This window comes from Gymnogyps californianus, chromosome 2 (assembly GCF_018139145.2).
Source record: "Gymnogyps californianus isolate 813 chromosome 2, ASM1813914v2, whole genome shotgun sequence".
NCBI classification, from domain to species: domain Eukaryota; kingdom Metazoa; phylum Chordata; class Aves; order Accipitriformes; family Cathartidae; genus Gymnogyps; species Gymnogyps californianus.
The window spans coordinates 2,708,888-2,723,247 of NC_059472.1; the positions used below are offsets into that span (position 1 = coordinate 2,708,888).

A 14,360-nucleotide genomic window follows, 5' to 3' on the forward strand; every position below is an offset into this window, starting at 1 on the left:
TTTTTTCTTAGAATACTGGGGTTTAACTGACTTTTAACAGTGTTGTATCTGGCTTTTTCTCTGTTTTCTTAGGTTTGAAGTATAATCACACATCCATTGCTATCTAGAAAATGTCTTATGGATCCATTGACGGGAGTGGATTTGGGAGCAGGAATCCGTTTGGAGGCCCTTCGAGACAAGGCTATCAACCTCTCGGTAAAGTATTGATCCCTTGCTGTAATTTATTCTGCTTGACTCCCTGGAGACTGAAGTTTTACTTGCTCATGTTCAGCATGGCTGGTGTATAAATATCACACTCTCTCCAGAGCTCATTTCTGATAGTGATTTTCAAAGGTAAAAACCAAACTTTTGTTGGATTTGATTTGTATGATGAGGCACCATGTCTTACCGTGCTGTGGTGGGTTGACCTTGGGTGGATGCTGGGTGCCCACCAAGCCACTCTGTCACTCCCCTTCTCAGCAGGACAGGGGGCGGGAAGAGAAAAGAAGATGAAAAGAAAAAAATCGTGGGTCAAGATGAAGGCAGTTTAATAAAGCAAAAGGAAAGGCCGCACGCGGAAGCAAAGGAAAACAAAAGATTTATTCTCTACTTCCCATCAGCCGGCGATGTCCAGCCGCTTCCCGGGAAGTAGGGCTTCAATACATGTAGAGGTTGCTCTGGAAGACAAACATCGTAATAACGAACGCCTCCCCTTCTTCCTCCTTCTCCTGGCTTTTATTGCTGAGCAGATGTCATATGGTATGGAATATCCCTTTGGTCAGTTTGGATCAGCTGTCCTGGCTCTGTCCCCTCCCAAGATCTTGCCCACTCCCAGCCTACTGGGTGAGGCGGGGGGAATGTTGGAGAGACAGCCTTGATGCTGTGTGAGCACTGCTCAGCAGTAGCCAAAACACTGGTGGGTTATCAACACTTTTTGTAGCTACCAATACAAAGCACAGCACTATGAGGGCTGCTGTGGGGAAAATTAACTCCATCTCAGCCAGATCCAGTACGCGTGTTCAGGACTTGAGGCTGCAATGTGGAAGAACAGCGCTGATGAGGATTTTGGAGGTATTTTGGGGGACTAGGAGAAGAAATGCGGAACATTCTCTAGACCTGCTCGTGTCTTTCCTCATCTCCCCGGCATCTTTGCAAGAAGTTTGTCTAAATGGTTGTTCTGTGGCTGGCTGTAGGTGCACTGATGATGGGATTAGATGTGAAGATGTGCAAAGGGCAGCAGGTTGTGCTTCCACAGAGGGTAACTTAACTGCTGTGGAGGCTGCTTGAATCTGGGAAATGTGCTCAGATGTGGCAACAGGGTCAAAAACTTGCTCAGGAAATGCTGAAACCATAAACAGTGGCTTGCAAATGGCTGTGGATTCTTTATTTGCGGCATGTTTTTAAGCGAAGACCAGATGTGCTTTCCTTACCTGTTTCCCCCTTGCCCCAAAGGACTCTTAAAACACTAAAGTAGAAAGAGAAAAGCATCCAAGTGTCAACCTGTGTATCTGAAATTGTCCCAAAAGTGCAAGTCAAAGCTGCTCTTCATAAAAGCAAATTCATAATGTAACTGTCATAACACGGAGCGCAGCTAATGATGATAACCTCCTGCTTTTGTGTGTTGAAGGCATTGAACGTACCGTGTCCCCGTCGTGACACAGGCAAGTTGTAGGAGGCATCCTTTGCCAGAAGAACACCGGGTAGTGCAGTGCTTGTCCCTGTTGACATGGGGCTGGCTCATGCACGGAGGTGGAAGGCAGGTCTCATCCTGCCCACTTCTGAGCTGCTGTTTGAGAGGCCAGCGCACATGGGTATGGGCGAATAAAACCACGTCTCCAGTTACCCAGATGTGCACCAGATCCCGATCCGAATGGGCAATTGCTGTAGGGCTGGATCTGGGTTTATCTAGTCTGATTTTCAGCAAGCCTTGTTAGCTGGAGCATGTTATTGCATTTAATTTTGGTTCAGGGTCTGGCTTGCACTGCAGGGTGAGGCTGCAGTGGCTACAGTGTAGACACGACTGGGAGTTCAGACTTCTGCAGAAGCATCAGGAAAGGGGACCTTGGAAAGGGGACCTTGTAACATGGCAAAGGGCTGTGTTATCGCTTTGTACCAGGGAAGAACATCACCCTTCTCTTCAGTTGCCTTTGATTTCGACTGGGCCGTTCATTAACGGAGCCTGACTTGGTTTTCAAGTTTCGAGGGTTGCAAACGTTCTTCAGGAAACATTTCATTGTTTTGCAAATAGCTGTTCCCCCGGATGGAAATAAAAAAGAAGCATAGAGGTTTCTCTTGATTTTCTGTTTTCGTATGAGTTTGGGTGTAATTATGATTTTTTTTCTTTGAACAGGGAGAAGGTATTGAAGTAAGCGCGAGTTGTCTGTTCAGTTGTTAATAGTGATTTTTAGGCTATTCTACAAGGCAAAATTAAAGGCATAAAAGCAAGGAAGAATGGGATACTTGGGTACAATGAAAGAACCATAAGAAAAGAGAATTGAAATGTGGACTAGAAAAATGATGAATCTCAGTGCATTGTAGTTTAGGTTAAAAAAAAACATGAATACTTATTGTGCTGTATGAAAGGACTACTGTTTTTAATGCAAATGCACAGAATAGTTCAAGACACTTGCAATCTCTAAATATTTGAAGAGATGCCTGATCGTGCCCAGCTTGCCCATCCTTTGACGGTTACCGATGTGACGCTGAAGCCACCCTCAGCAGATTGCAAAAAGCAGCTGATGTAGAAGCATCAACTTTCTTGAGACAGCCATGGTCTGTTGACTGCCCAGCCTGTTAACGTCTTGGCTCACATCTTGGCATTGAGTACCGGCTTCCCCTCCATGCATGCAACATCATCTCAGGTGGCATTGCAATGGTCACATCTCCAAGGTCCTCCAGGATTGATTTTCCTAGCAAGCCAAAATTGGCTGCGGACTTGCTAAATACCGAGTTGGTCCCTTGGCTAGGCGTCTCTGTGGAAAGGATTGCAAGGGAAGGAACCTGATTACGTTGGCCAAGGGCAACTTGGAGAGAAATTTTTCTCCTTTCTCTGTGTCTCAGAGATGTTACGTCTGAACCTGTGTAGTTCCCCATGCCCCTTCGCTATGGGAGACTGAGTAACACATGCTGGATGTCTTTTGTTGTAGTATCCCCAAATATTGTCATTAATTAAGTGTCAGGAGAGGGTAATGCAACACTAATCGTCTGCCTCCTGCTTCTGAAAGACGGATGACTGACTTGCTAAGAAAAACTGCCCGCTGTATTAGATCATGGTATGGCTGGAACAAAAGAGCGTGGCCTTCCTGCTGGTGTACGTATGTCTGCTTGCGGAGGGGAGCAGTCCTTGATGGACGTGTTCTGCGTTTGCTCTAAACCTCTTCTTTTTATATCTAATAAATTAATAAGAACAGGTACCAGCATCCCTGCAGATAGTTACTGTCTGACAGTAGTGTGCAGTCCAACGATAATGTTCAGGCATCCAACAGAAAACCCTGAGATCTTGCAACAATAAAGGTGATGGGTGGCTTAATAGCCTTTTGGTAATAAATTGGCATGGAAGTCACATATGAAGAACAAGCAGGTTTTGGCAGCCCCAGCTCCCCCAACGAGCTGGAGGCTTGTCACAGCAAGTGGTCGTACAGTGGGATGGAGAAAAAAAGAACCACTGGAGACTTCATTTTTTAAATCTTTAATTTCATGAAAGAGAGCAAAGAAAAGGGGGCTCGGGTTTTGTCTGTTTTTTTTAAATAAAGGGTGATACTACCAAGAGGGTGTCCTCTGTCCCAAGACATGTCCCTCCATCTTGGCTGCGTTTCCTCCATGCTTGATCCAAACGCAGTCCCCAGACTGGGAAAGATTTATTACTTGAAGGTGCTTCCCTTGGCCCTGGGCTGACGCAATGATGGATGGACTTACAGCCCATCATCGGGCTGTGCGGTGGTTGCCGTTGCTGACCAGCCTAATTAGAGAGATCCGCAGGCTCCGTTTGCAGCAGTTTTGGGAGGAATCCCAGAGGCAGGTTTTTTTGGGAATTTGGTTTGCCTGGGACTCCTGGGTGTCAGACAGCTCTGGTTCAAACTCTGCTTTTGGTGATGTTGCTGGATATCCAGGATTTCTTGAAAAAAAAGCAAGTATACTTTTTTTTTTTCCTATCGGAAATTGATGGGAGGAAAGAGATGTCACGCTTAGCAAAACTCAGATGTTCTTTAGCCTTAACTGGGGAGCACCCTAAGGTGTGTCACAAGGAAGACCACCAGGATTACTTAGAGTATAGCAGTTTTGGGGGTTGACAGTGTCATCCCACAGCCACTGAAGAACAGCGAGGAGTGGCAAGTGGAGGCGTAAGCCATGTCCCTGCTTTGCAGTTGTGAGTTATGACCTCCTTCAGCAGCATCTGCGTTTCATATCCTCATTCTGCTCCCAAAAAATCCATGTAAAACCAAGTGTTCCCCTGTTTCCTTGCAGGAGCTTCTCTGGGCTTCAGCTGTGCATTCATGTTGCATGGAGAAGTTGGAAAGTAGGTAGTAGAAAGTTGTTGGTTTTTTTCTTTTTGTTTTTATTTTTTAACCTGAGAAATGAAAAAGATTGAAATGAGTTCAAAAGATTTTTTTTTAAGTAATGTGACTTGTCTAAAATAAACAGAGACCAAACACTGTACAGCAGTAGGAATTAAACCCTGAATTCTTACAATTATGATGTGTGCAACATGCACGCTCTACCATGTTCAACCTATCTTCCCCAAACCATCTTTTGGTGGGGAAAATGAACAAAACCTGCTGTACACAGGAAGGCATAGAGGTCAGGGAATATGAGCAGCTTGAATTAAAATGCCACAAGCCAGGAAATTTTTAACGCTGTTTTTATTAACTTTACCATGCCCTGGACATTAAATGCCAGATTTGCAAGGGTGAGGGTAATTTCATATTCCAGAGGTGCAGTGTTTCTAGGTGCACTCAAGGGACCGTTGGGTCAGCACTTTATTTTACTGTGACTTCATCTAGACCATTTTTCCTTCAGTTGCTCGTGAAGATATTGTATGGGACACTGGCCAGAGTTGTACGCAGGATATATCGCACGTGCGTCTTTCTCCTTGTCTGCTAGGTTGGTTATCTTGTCACAGAACGAAATTAGATTGGTCCGTGCAAGTTGTTCTTGGCACTGTTCACTGGGTATATATCACCTAATTATCATTTCGATACTTAGCAATTGTTAAATGATTTGTTCTAACATTTTTCCAGGAATCGGGTCTATAATTTTCTTTGCCCTCCTCTCTCTACCACCTGCCTGCCTCTGTGGTTCGCACCAACCAACTCTTGGGTGAAAAGTCACGTGTAAGTGCTGGCAATGCTGTCTCTGTCCTGTCTTAGCAGTTGGACCATCCTTCTGCCCTCTTCAATCCTACTTTTCTCTTTTCCTAGCAGTTTTGGAAAATGATTTGTCCTTAAAAAACCCATCATGAAGTTCATTGTTGCCTCCAGGTTGGCAAAGTCGCAGAGCTCACATGCTGCGTGAGAGGGAGATGTTCACGCCAGTCGTGACCCCTTTGGTGGGATGGGGATGGAAGGAGCTCTGCTGGAGACCCAGCTCCAGTGGCTAAAGCTGGGGTAGATGGTTCTGTAGACAAAACTCACTCAAAAGCTCATGTACGAACCAGCACTGTGGCCTGACCACCACGTGGTCTCATTGCGGCTCTGGGTCTGATGGCAAACCACGGGAAGGAATCCACTGTCAGCTTCGCATCTTAGTGCTGCGAAGTGCTGAAGTACATAACAAACTCTTAAGTATGCAAGGAGTCCCCCGAGGTTAATTAACATTAAGCAGGTGGTTAATCCTGTTCCTATATTGGGAGGTGAATACTGCTTTGTTTTTGCATTAACTTCTTCAATTACTTCCAACACTTGCAATGTTTTGTTAAAGGGACGCTGAAACCCTTGGTCGTTGCAGCGTACGGCGTCCAAAGGGTCTGGAAGGTGGTCTAGGTCTGGTTACGGCGACTATTCCTCACTGGAGCAATGAGGGACACACCTATGCACTTAAATGTCCTTAGTGTAGAGTGTTAGAGTTAAAAGCAGTGAAAGAACGCAAGAACAAAATCTTTGAATCTTTTAGGGAGATTCAAAGCTACTGTGCAATATTAGGGATGTTTTTATCAAAAGTTAAAGCCTTTAGAACTGAAGGATTGAACCATGTCTTGGTCACATTCAGTAATATAACCAAAGCATGCTTTTGGGATGGAGTCCCGTCAAGTGTAGAATGGAAGGAAGGACTTATAGTGCGACCTTTTATCTGCCATGCGTAGATGGGTTCATATACATTAGTCCAAGGTTACCACCTGGACTGTAAAGAAAGTGGTCTCGTCTCTATTTTATACAGCACTAAACAATAAAATGGCTTGTCAAATGTTGTGTAAAAAAGTTTCTGAGAGTCTTAATGATTGACTTTCGCTTCTAAGTCTTGAGTCCTGTCACGTTTTCTTGAATTTATGGGGACACAGAAGTAGAAGACTCGGGTGTTGTATTAAATAAGTCCTTAATTGGCCTGAAATAAAGTGTAGGTCAAAGCCTAGATGCAAGCAATACAAAAAAAACACAATAAGATGATCTCTCCCACTAGACAACCTCCAAAAGCTTTTTGTGGCATCTACACAGGAATTATTTCATATTGTTTCTTTGCTATTGTGCAAGACTTCCAAACATTATAAATTTATTTCCTTAGTCCACTTTCACTAAATTTAGAGGATATTCTCCGTTTTACATCCAGTTCTTAGAGATCTTAGCAGTGATTTAATGAATTAATAAGCCTAAACATAAGGAAACATATTAAAGAATAATGAACAACATGTTTTATAGCAAAAGGAATTGCCAGGAGAATTAACTTGCATACACGAATTAACTTTGAAACTGTTTGTTTTGAAAACCTCTGCCCTATCCCTTCTGGCACTTTTAACATTATAATAAATGTTTTGCTATAGTCTCAGTATTTCAGGGAAGTTAACTGGTTACGCATTTATTTATACAACTAGGGAAACCAGAACACACCGTTGGAATAAATAAGTGTTTTAATGAAATATGTGAGGGTGAGCTGACAACTTCCTGGCATTTAAAAAAAAATAAACCAAAAACTTCTTGGGTAAAGGTAAACTTTTTTTTCTCTACCAATTTTATTCGCTAGCCTCAGTCATCCAAAGCCATTTTACTGTAAACGTGTAAAACTCATGCTGGTGGTCCCAATCTTTAACAGAAAATCAGAAAGCAAAGATGCTGGCCTCTCCTTAGGCATCGTTCAGCTGGAAATGCATTTAAACATCTCATCCTCTCAGAATAGCTTGCTCCATTTTCCACTCAATTGCAGTCAAATTAGAAGTAGTTTAAGAAGATCCTCTCCCCGCAGTCTGCTTGTCGTATGGGTAGAGGCACCTTGATAGAGAAAGCAGAGCAGGATGAACGTGCTGGTGGTTCCTTTAGTTTCCCAATGGTTGCATGGCTGTGAACCCCAGACCTGAGGCTGTCTTCCTGGGATGTCTTTCCAGGTGGATGTATTTCCCTAAAGGAGAAGAAACTGTCCTGTGCTTTAGTTTCAGCTCCTGAAATTAATACAGCTCAATGCTTGTTGCTTCTGGCTGCTCTTGCAGCTGGCTGATCTCTGGCGGAGCCAGTAAGCAAGGGCTTTTCCTTGTCTCAGATGCCGAGCAAAGAAAAATTAAGTTTTATTTAAAAAAAAAAACACCTCAGCTATCGCCTCACGCAAAGTTTGTATCAGTTCTTGTTTAAGCTATTGTCGTGGTTTAAGCCCAGCTGGCAACGAAGCACCACGCAGCCGCTCGCTCACTCCTCCCTCTCCCCACCCCTGGTGGGATGGGGAGGAGAATTGGGGGGAAAAAAAAAAATTACGACTTGTGGGTTGAGGTAAGAACAGTTTAATAATTGAAATAAAATAAAATATAATAATAACTGTAATGAAAAGGGAGATCACAAAAAGAGAGAGAGAAATAAAACCCAAGAAAAGACAAGCGATGCACAATGCAATTGCTCACCACCCGCTGACCGATGCCCAAGCCACGATCCGCCCCTCCTGGCCAACTCCCCCCTGTCTATATACTGGGCATGACATTCCATGGTATGGAATATCCCTTTGGCTAGTTCAGGTCAGCTGCCCTGGCCATGCTCCCTCCCAGCTTCTTGCACACCTGCTTGCTGGCAGAGCATGGGAAACTGAAAAATCCTTAACTTAGGATAAGCGCTACTTAGCAACAACTAAAATATCAGAGTGTTATCAACATTATTCTCATACTAAATCCAAAACACAGCACTGTATGAGCTACTAAGAAGAAAATTAACTCTATCCCAGCTGAAACCAGGACAGCTATTCAGACCTGGACAAGACATCAATGCTCCTGAGATTTCTTTAATACTGTTGGTTCAATCCAATTCTTCTTTGCCAACTTTCTCAGTAGCTCAAGAGCACTTCTCCAGTTAGAGGAGCAGAGAGGTCTTTGCTTTAGAGCCCTTGTCCAACAAGCCGTTGAGTGAGTGCTTGGCTGTGTTATGAAATTCCTGCAAGTGCTGCGAGGCTTCCTTAACGTTTTCTGTACCCCTGGTCTTGCACCCTGTGCTTTGCATCGTGTTCTTTGTATCTTGGCGGTATCAGATGCTTGGATCAGGAGCCTTTTTTCTTAAACTGTGCCTACAAATAAGTCTACTTGAAGCAAGGCACAGCTGAAATTGAGCAGTAGGATTACTCCATGACCTTGTACGAACATCTGTCCGTGCTTGCTGAATGGGGATCCATGGGAAATAGGCTGAGGTTGGAGCTCCTCTTCTGCAGCTGTTTGCTTTTCCATCAGAGCTGTCTCACCGTGCACGTCCCGGTGCTCGCCTATGTCTTGCTGTGCCATGCAGATGCGCTGGCAGGGAGGTTATGGTCTGAAATCAGTGGTAGATCGGGTCAGAGCTTATTCCCAGGTTTGCTTTCAACGTGCCATGGCCAGGGCTGCTGGAGCAGTGTCTGCATCCCAGTTCAGTTCATCCAGTCGTCTTCCCAGGGAGAAAGCAGAATCAGGCTCCAGACAGGCTAAATGCTCCAGCCAGCATTTTTCCTGAGGTTCTGCAACTCCTTTGCCACAACATGAAGGGAAGAGCCCCCAAATTTCACTGGAAAAGGTGGTGTCCAGGAGCAGGCTGTCATTGCTAGCACAGGTTTATCCACTCCACGTTGTATTCCCTTCTTTGAAAGGTGCTGGCAGTTTTTACTGCCCTTATGGCTTGCTAAAAGGTCTCTTTTTTTTTTTTTAATGTGCACATCAGGAAACCAAGTGAGGTTGAAATTAAATTCGACTGGGTTTGTCCTAGGTTGGATTGCAAGGATGTTAACGTGCAGTGAGTGATCAAGCGCATGCTCTGTCTGCTCTGCTATTGCTGTAGTAACCCCAGTAAGTTTGGGAATGGACATTACTGGGCATTGGAAGGAGAGCTAGAATAGTTTCTGACGTGATTTTGCTTTGTCCCAAGCATTCCCCAGGTACAAATCAGACATTGGCACAGCTCAGGTTGTTAACATGGATGAGGCTGTGCTGCGACACCCTGATCTTTGGCTGCAAAGCAAGCTTTATATTAACTGTGTTGCTTCAGGGATTATTTTTTTTTGTTGCAGAATTTCCGCTTGGCGTTTTGGCAGTAAGAGTGAACAAATCCAAAGAATCTGAAACCTGGGATAAAGTTTAGGAGGGGAAAACGTAACTTCTGCTGCCTGTGCTGTTGTCATATGGAAAGTGGGTGCTGCAGGGCGCACTGGGTGAGATGGAGCTCAGTGTATTTGCCAGGTTGGGGGTGTATTTGCATCCAGTGTTACGGGAAAAAAAAAACAACATATAAACTAGCAAAACCTCTGTGAATGAATGCAGCTCGTAGCCCAGCAAGTCATTGACCTTTTGGAGAGCACATATGCATCTAGGCCTTGCTCCATCACTCCTGCTCCTGCCTGCAGATCTCTGAGCCTCCAAGGAGGGGGATTTTTCTCCTCATTTGCTTGCACAGCCTTGGAGAAGCCCACAGCATCGCTTGGGAATGTCTGGCTGAGTCACCTGCTCCTCTTAAAAAAAAAAAAAGGTTACATGCTTCCTTACCTGTCTGTAAGACAGAGCTAAAGCGTGCATTTTTAAATGGATAAACACGATTTATTTTACACCTAGGTGGTACCTAATAGCCAATCTATTGTAAAATTTCTTATGCTGGGGTTAATTCCTGTTTGACACGTATATTGCTATTTCTTTCCTGAAAGCATGTCCAAAATACTGAGGCTGGAAGCTGCAGACCACTGGTTTTCAGTACCGAATGAGGAACGCTTTTTTTGACATGGGAGGAAAATCCTTTTAAACTTTAAGGTTCTGGACTTGAAAGTGTTGAACTTCCAAGTCTTGGTCACCTCTGCCACTGCTCTGTAGTGTGGCCTTGTGCAAATCACTTAACTTCCCTGTTCTCTTGTTTTCTTCCTCTCCTGCTGCCTAGTATTATCCAATTAATTAAATTCTTAAGGATGGAGAATATGTCTTTCTTAATCGATTAGAAGAACAGGATTTAGCATCATTCGTGTATGTGTGCTTTTTCCTTTTTCTCTTTGAAGACACCAGTGTAGTTTTATAAGATTTGTTCCTGCCAGCAAAATGGGAATGGAGATTTATATAGATACTGAAATACTGTAGTGGTGGATTGCTGTTCTGAAACCTAACTATAAGGATGTATTTATTTGCAGAAAGTACACAAACTCACTGCTATGCACTATGAAGGGTAGACACAGCTGACCCAAAAATGCATGTTACACAAACAGAATTTGGGTTGAGTGGAAAAAAAAAAAAAAGAATAAAGCTTTTATCCATGCTCTCAGTCCAGAAATATGATTTCTAACTCTCTTCTTCCAGGTGGACGTTTGCTTGGAGACAGACACTGGCAGCTAGAAGTAGGCAGGGATTAAAGATCATCAGTGAGGAAGGACTCAACAGATGTAAGCAGGTAGATTGGGGGTTAGGGTGAATTAGTGTGGATGGAAAGCACTTAGGAGCAAGGAGGGATTTTAAATTGGATGTTAGGACGTACTTGTTGCAGATCTTCCCTGAATTTTCTCTGTTAGACTTGGATATTAATGGTTGGGATTCATGAGCACCTTTAGTAGCTGTTGATGTGGCTGAAGGTAACGATAGTCCTACAGATGGTTGTAGTGGGGTGGAAGAAGCAGCTTGCGTAGGTTTTGAGGTGTGCAAGTGATTGTATAAGTGTTTCTAAAACCAATTTCCCATTGCTTCCTGATCCCAGGCTGGAGGGTGATCCCAAGACAGGGTGAAGAAGGAGGAATAAATCAAAGCCCTGCTGATTTATACATAAATGACCAAATGCAATGAGCTTAGCCAGGAAATTAGCACAAAGCTGGTTGCGCTTGACAGCTCGCCTCCTGCTCACCCCTTGTGCTGCTGAACCATGGCATGGCGGTGGGAAGGGCGAGTGGAAAGCTCACGGTCTCTTGCCCCTGCGGCGGCTGGAGGACGACTCTGCCCTGTCCCATCCCAGCGGCGTTTCATCCCCTGCAGAAAACGACTTTTATCCTCATTTGATGGATGAGGGATTTGGGTCGTGGAAGGATTCCTGTTCACAAACCGAACCCACTGCCTGCTCTGTTTCCCTTGGGGATTATATGCTAAGGTTTGAAACTGGTATGATTTCCATGGAAAAGGCTTTCTCTTCCCCATTCCTGAGCTGCAGGGTTTTCCTTAGCCAGACTCCCTTGCTGTTAAACCTTGGTTATTCCTTTAAAACAGGGACCACATTAGCCACTGTGGTTTCTTGGCTTGCGGTTCACAGGGCTTGCTCTCATCTAGCGCTGGCCAGCCTTTGAACTGAGCTGTTTCTGTCCTGGGCTCATCCTTCAGCAGAACTGTTCATGAGCTTTGCTACTGGCATTTTTGAACATCTGCAGAGTAGAAACCCAACAAGGTGTAAACTTGCTTTTAAATTTTAAAGGAAGTACTTGAATAAAGCAAAACTTGCTAGTGGACAGTTATGTAGAAGTAGGTTTTATTTCTCTTCTTTCCGCAGAACTGGTTAGCAGCTATCTTCCGTGGGTGCTCCTCTCTCTTCTCCTTTGGTTTCCTAGTCTGGAGAAGCACTTGAAGAAAGCGTAATTTCTTCTGTTCTGTAACTGTGGGAGTTTGGTACAGGTTGTCGTCATGGACTCTTTGACTTCTCTGCAACTTCTTCCCTTGGCTGAGATGGAAATGAAGCAGCTGGAGAGTGAAGTAGGGCGGGTTTTGCCCTTCAGGGTACTGCTTCTGCGTATGTGGATGTCAGGGCTGGAGAAACCAGTCTTGAAGACTTGAAGACAGTCTTGAAGAACCATAGATCATGCTGTTAGTAATGACTCTTCAAGCTATGGAGAGCAGGGCCTAGCACTCACAACCTTTAGTTGTGACATCCCAAGCAGTATGTGCATTTTATTCTCTGGTTTCCCTGCCTTTCTGCAATGCACATGCTTTCTTGCCCCAGATAACTCATTTTTTTAGAGAAGGTCAGGGTCAGAGACTGACACTTCTTGTTGTTTCAAGACTATTTGCTATTGTTGTCCATGTCCCAGTCCACAGGGTCACAGGGGATGGACAGAATGGCTCTTGTCTGGTGACACTGGGGAATGTCCCTAGTTCTTCCAAATCGTTGAGCAGCTTCCTTGGGCTAACGTGCTATTTTTAGTTTTAATTGGGCTTAGTCTATCTGAAAAACTTGATCCTTTTGTCCCTGGCAAAGACCCACAAACGTCTAGCAGCCAGGCGTGCTGCCATCTCGCCAGATGGCCGGCAGGGCAGTGGCCAGCACAACTGTGTCACATCTCCTCTGCTTGGCAGCACACGTTCCCAGGTGACAGTCACCACCCGCTTTGAACTTAAAACACACCTAGGGACTGGCCAGACCGATGTGCCGGCTTTAATCCAGCCCCACATAGCAGTAACTTCATTGAACGTCATGGAAATAATGCCCACAAGTGCTTTATAAGGAGGTGGGACTCGCTGAGAAGATCCTTGTCTTTGAAATGTGCTGGATGAGCAGAGCGTTGGCTTTGGGGTGTCCTCTTATCCAGACCCCAGGCTGGTTTCATGCAACATCTTTCGATGAACTGAGTAGAAACACGTTATTGGGATGTCTATGTTTCTTACCTTTCTCTGGCTGCTGAGGGCCGCAGTGGGATGATGATACTTTTTTTTCTTTCTATATGAACACATCCTAAGTACATTGAAGATGCTTTAATTCCTTCTAAACCCAGTATTTTTAATGGGCGTTAAGCCTTCAGCACACTGAAGTGGTAGGCAGGTGATAATTCTTGGGAGGTACGGTACCAGGTTTAAAATACTCAGAGTGGGCTTTTTTACAACCTATATCCCATTTTCAGAAACGCTTTTAAGGTCGGATCTCACAGGTCTCCACGTACTTGATGATGCAGGTGCGGATGTAGGAGTGGATAGTCCAAGGCCTCTTTCTGCTCTGGAAGGCTTTTAAGGATCTCTTGAAATACTATCTTTCAACCAAAGGCTCTTTTATAGCCAGTCAAACCTGAGAGCTCCTAAATCTCTTGGTGCCCAGAAATGTGCTGAAACAGGGTATTTCACAGAAATATTTCTGTGTGTTTGGCCATTCCTTGCTTTGAAAGCTTCACCCAGAGAGGTTTGGGAGTGGGTTTTCAGAGAGACAAAGATCTTCCCATAGATGTGGATATACATGCCCGTTGTGCAGACGCATGCAAGGACTTTGTTTGGTTAGGTAGGGAATTTTATTTTATTTTTTTCCCCAAATGCTTTGCTCAGGTCCTTAGTGGAGAGCAGAAGACGACTGAAGAGCTGACCACAGCCACGCTGCGTAAGATACTATATATCCTCTATTCCTTCTCCTCTCCTGATAGAGAGACAGAAATGGAAACAGAGATACAACTGACAAAGTAGAGGGACAAAGTTATGTAAAGAAGATTTTTAAAAGTCATAAATCCATCTTTTTGGGCTGGGAATAGCACATGCCATGAACTTGCGTGTGAAACGGGCCTGTTGTGTATGAAGCTGTGTGGAGGCAAGAGCGCTGGGAATCCTGTTCCCCCAAAAAAGAGGTTCTGAAGGGGAACATCAGTCCTGGGTGCCTGAAAATTTCAGACCTACCATACTTGTCCACATGTATGGAGGCAACCGAAGTGATGGGCTGAGCGAAATGAGACTTCTGTATCGCTTTCTCCCACTCATCCCCCACACCTCTTTTTTATTATTATTTTCACTTCTGTAAGATGGTATAAAGCAGAGATTTATAAAGAGGGTTTGCTGTAAAGTACGGTTTGCAAAGAACTTGTGTTTATGACAAAATGCCGCA

General features: G+C 44.4%; 1 protein-coding gene across 4 annotated transcripts in view; it reads left to right on the top strand.

Annotated features, from left to right (window-relative positions):
- The window catches only part of TSNARE1 (t-SNARE domain containing 1), a 487,146-nt gene that overhangs the window by 95,112 nt on the left and 377,674 nt on the right, over positions 1-14,360 (top strand). For all 4 annotated transcript variants that reach the window (XM_050891624.1, XM_050891627.1, XM_050891625.1 and 1 more), the window contains exon 2: positions 73-195. In XM_050891624.1, the coding sequence (XP_050747581.1) occupies positions 111-195 (85 nt within the window). In that variant the 5' untranslated portion in view covers positions 73-110. The remainder of the gene's footprint in view (positions 1-72; positions 196-14,360) is intronic.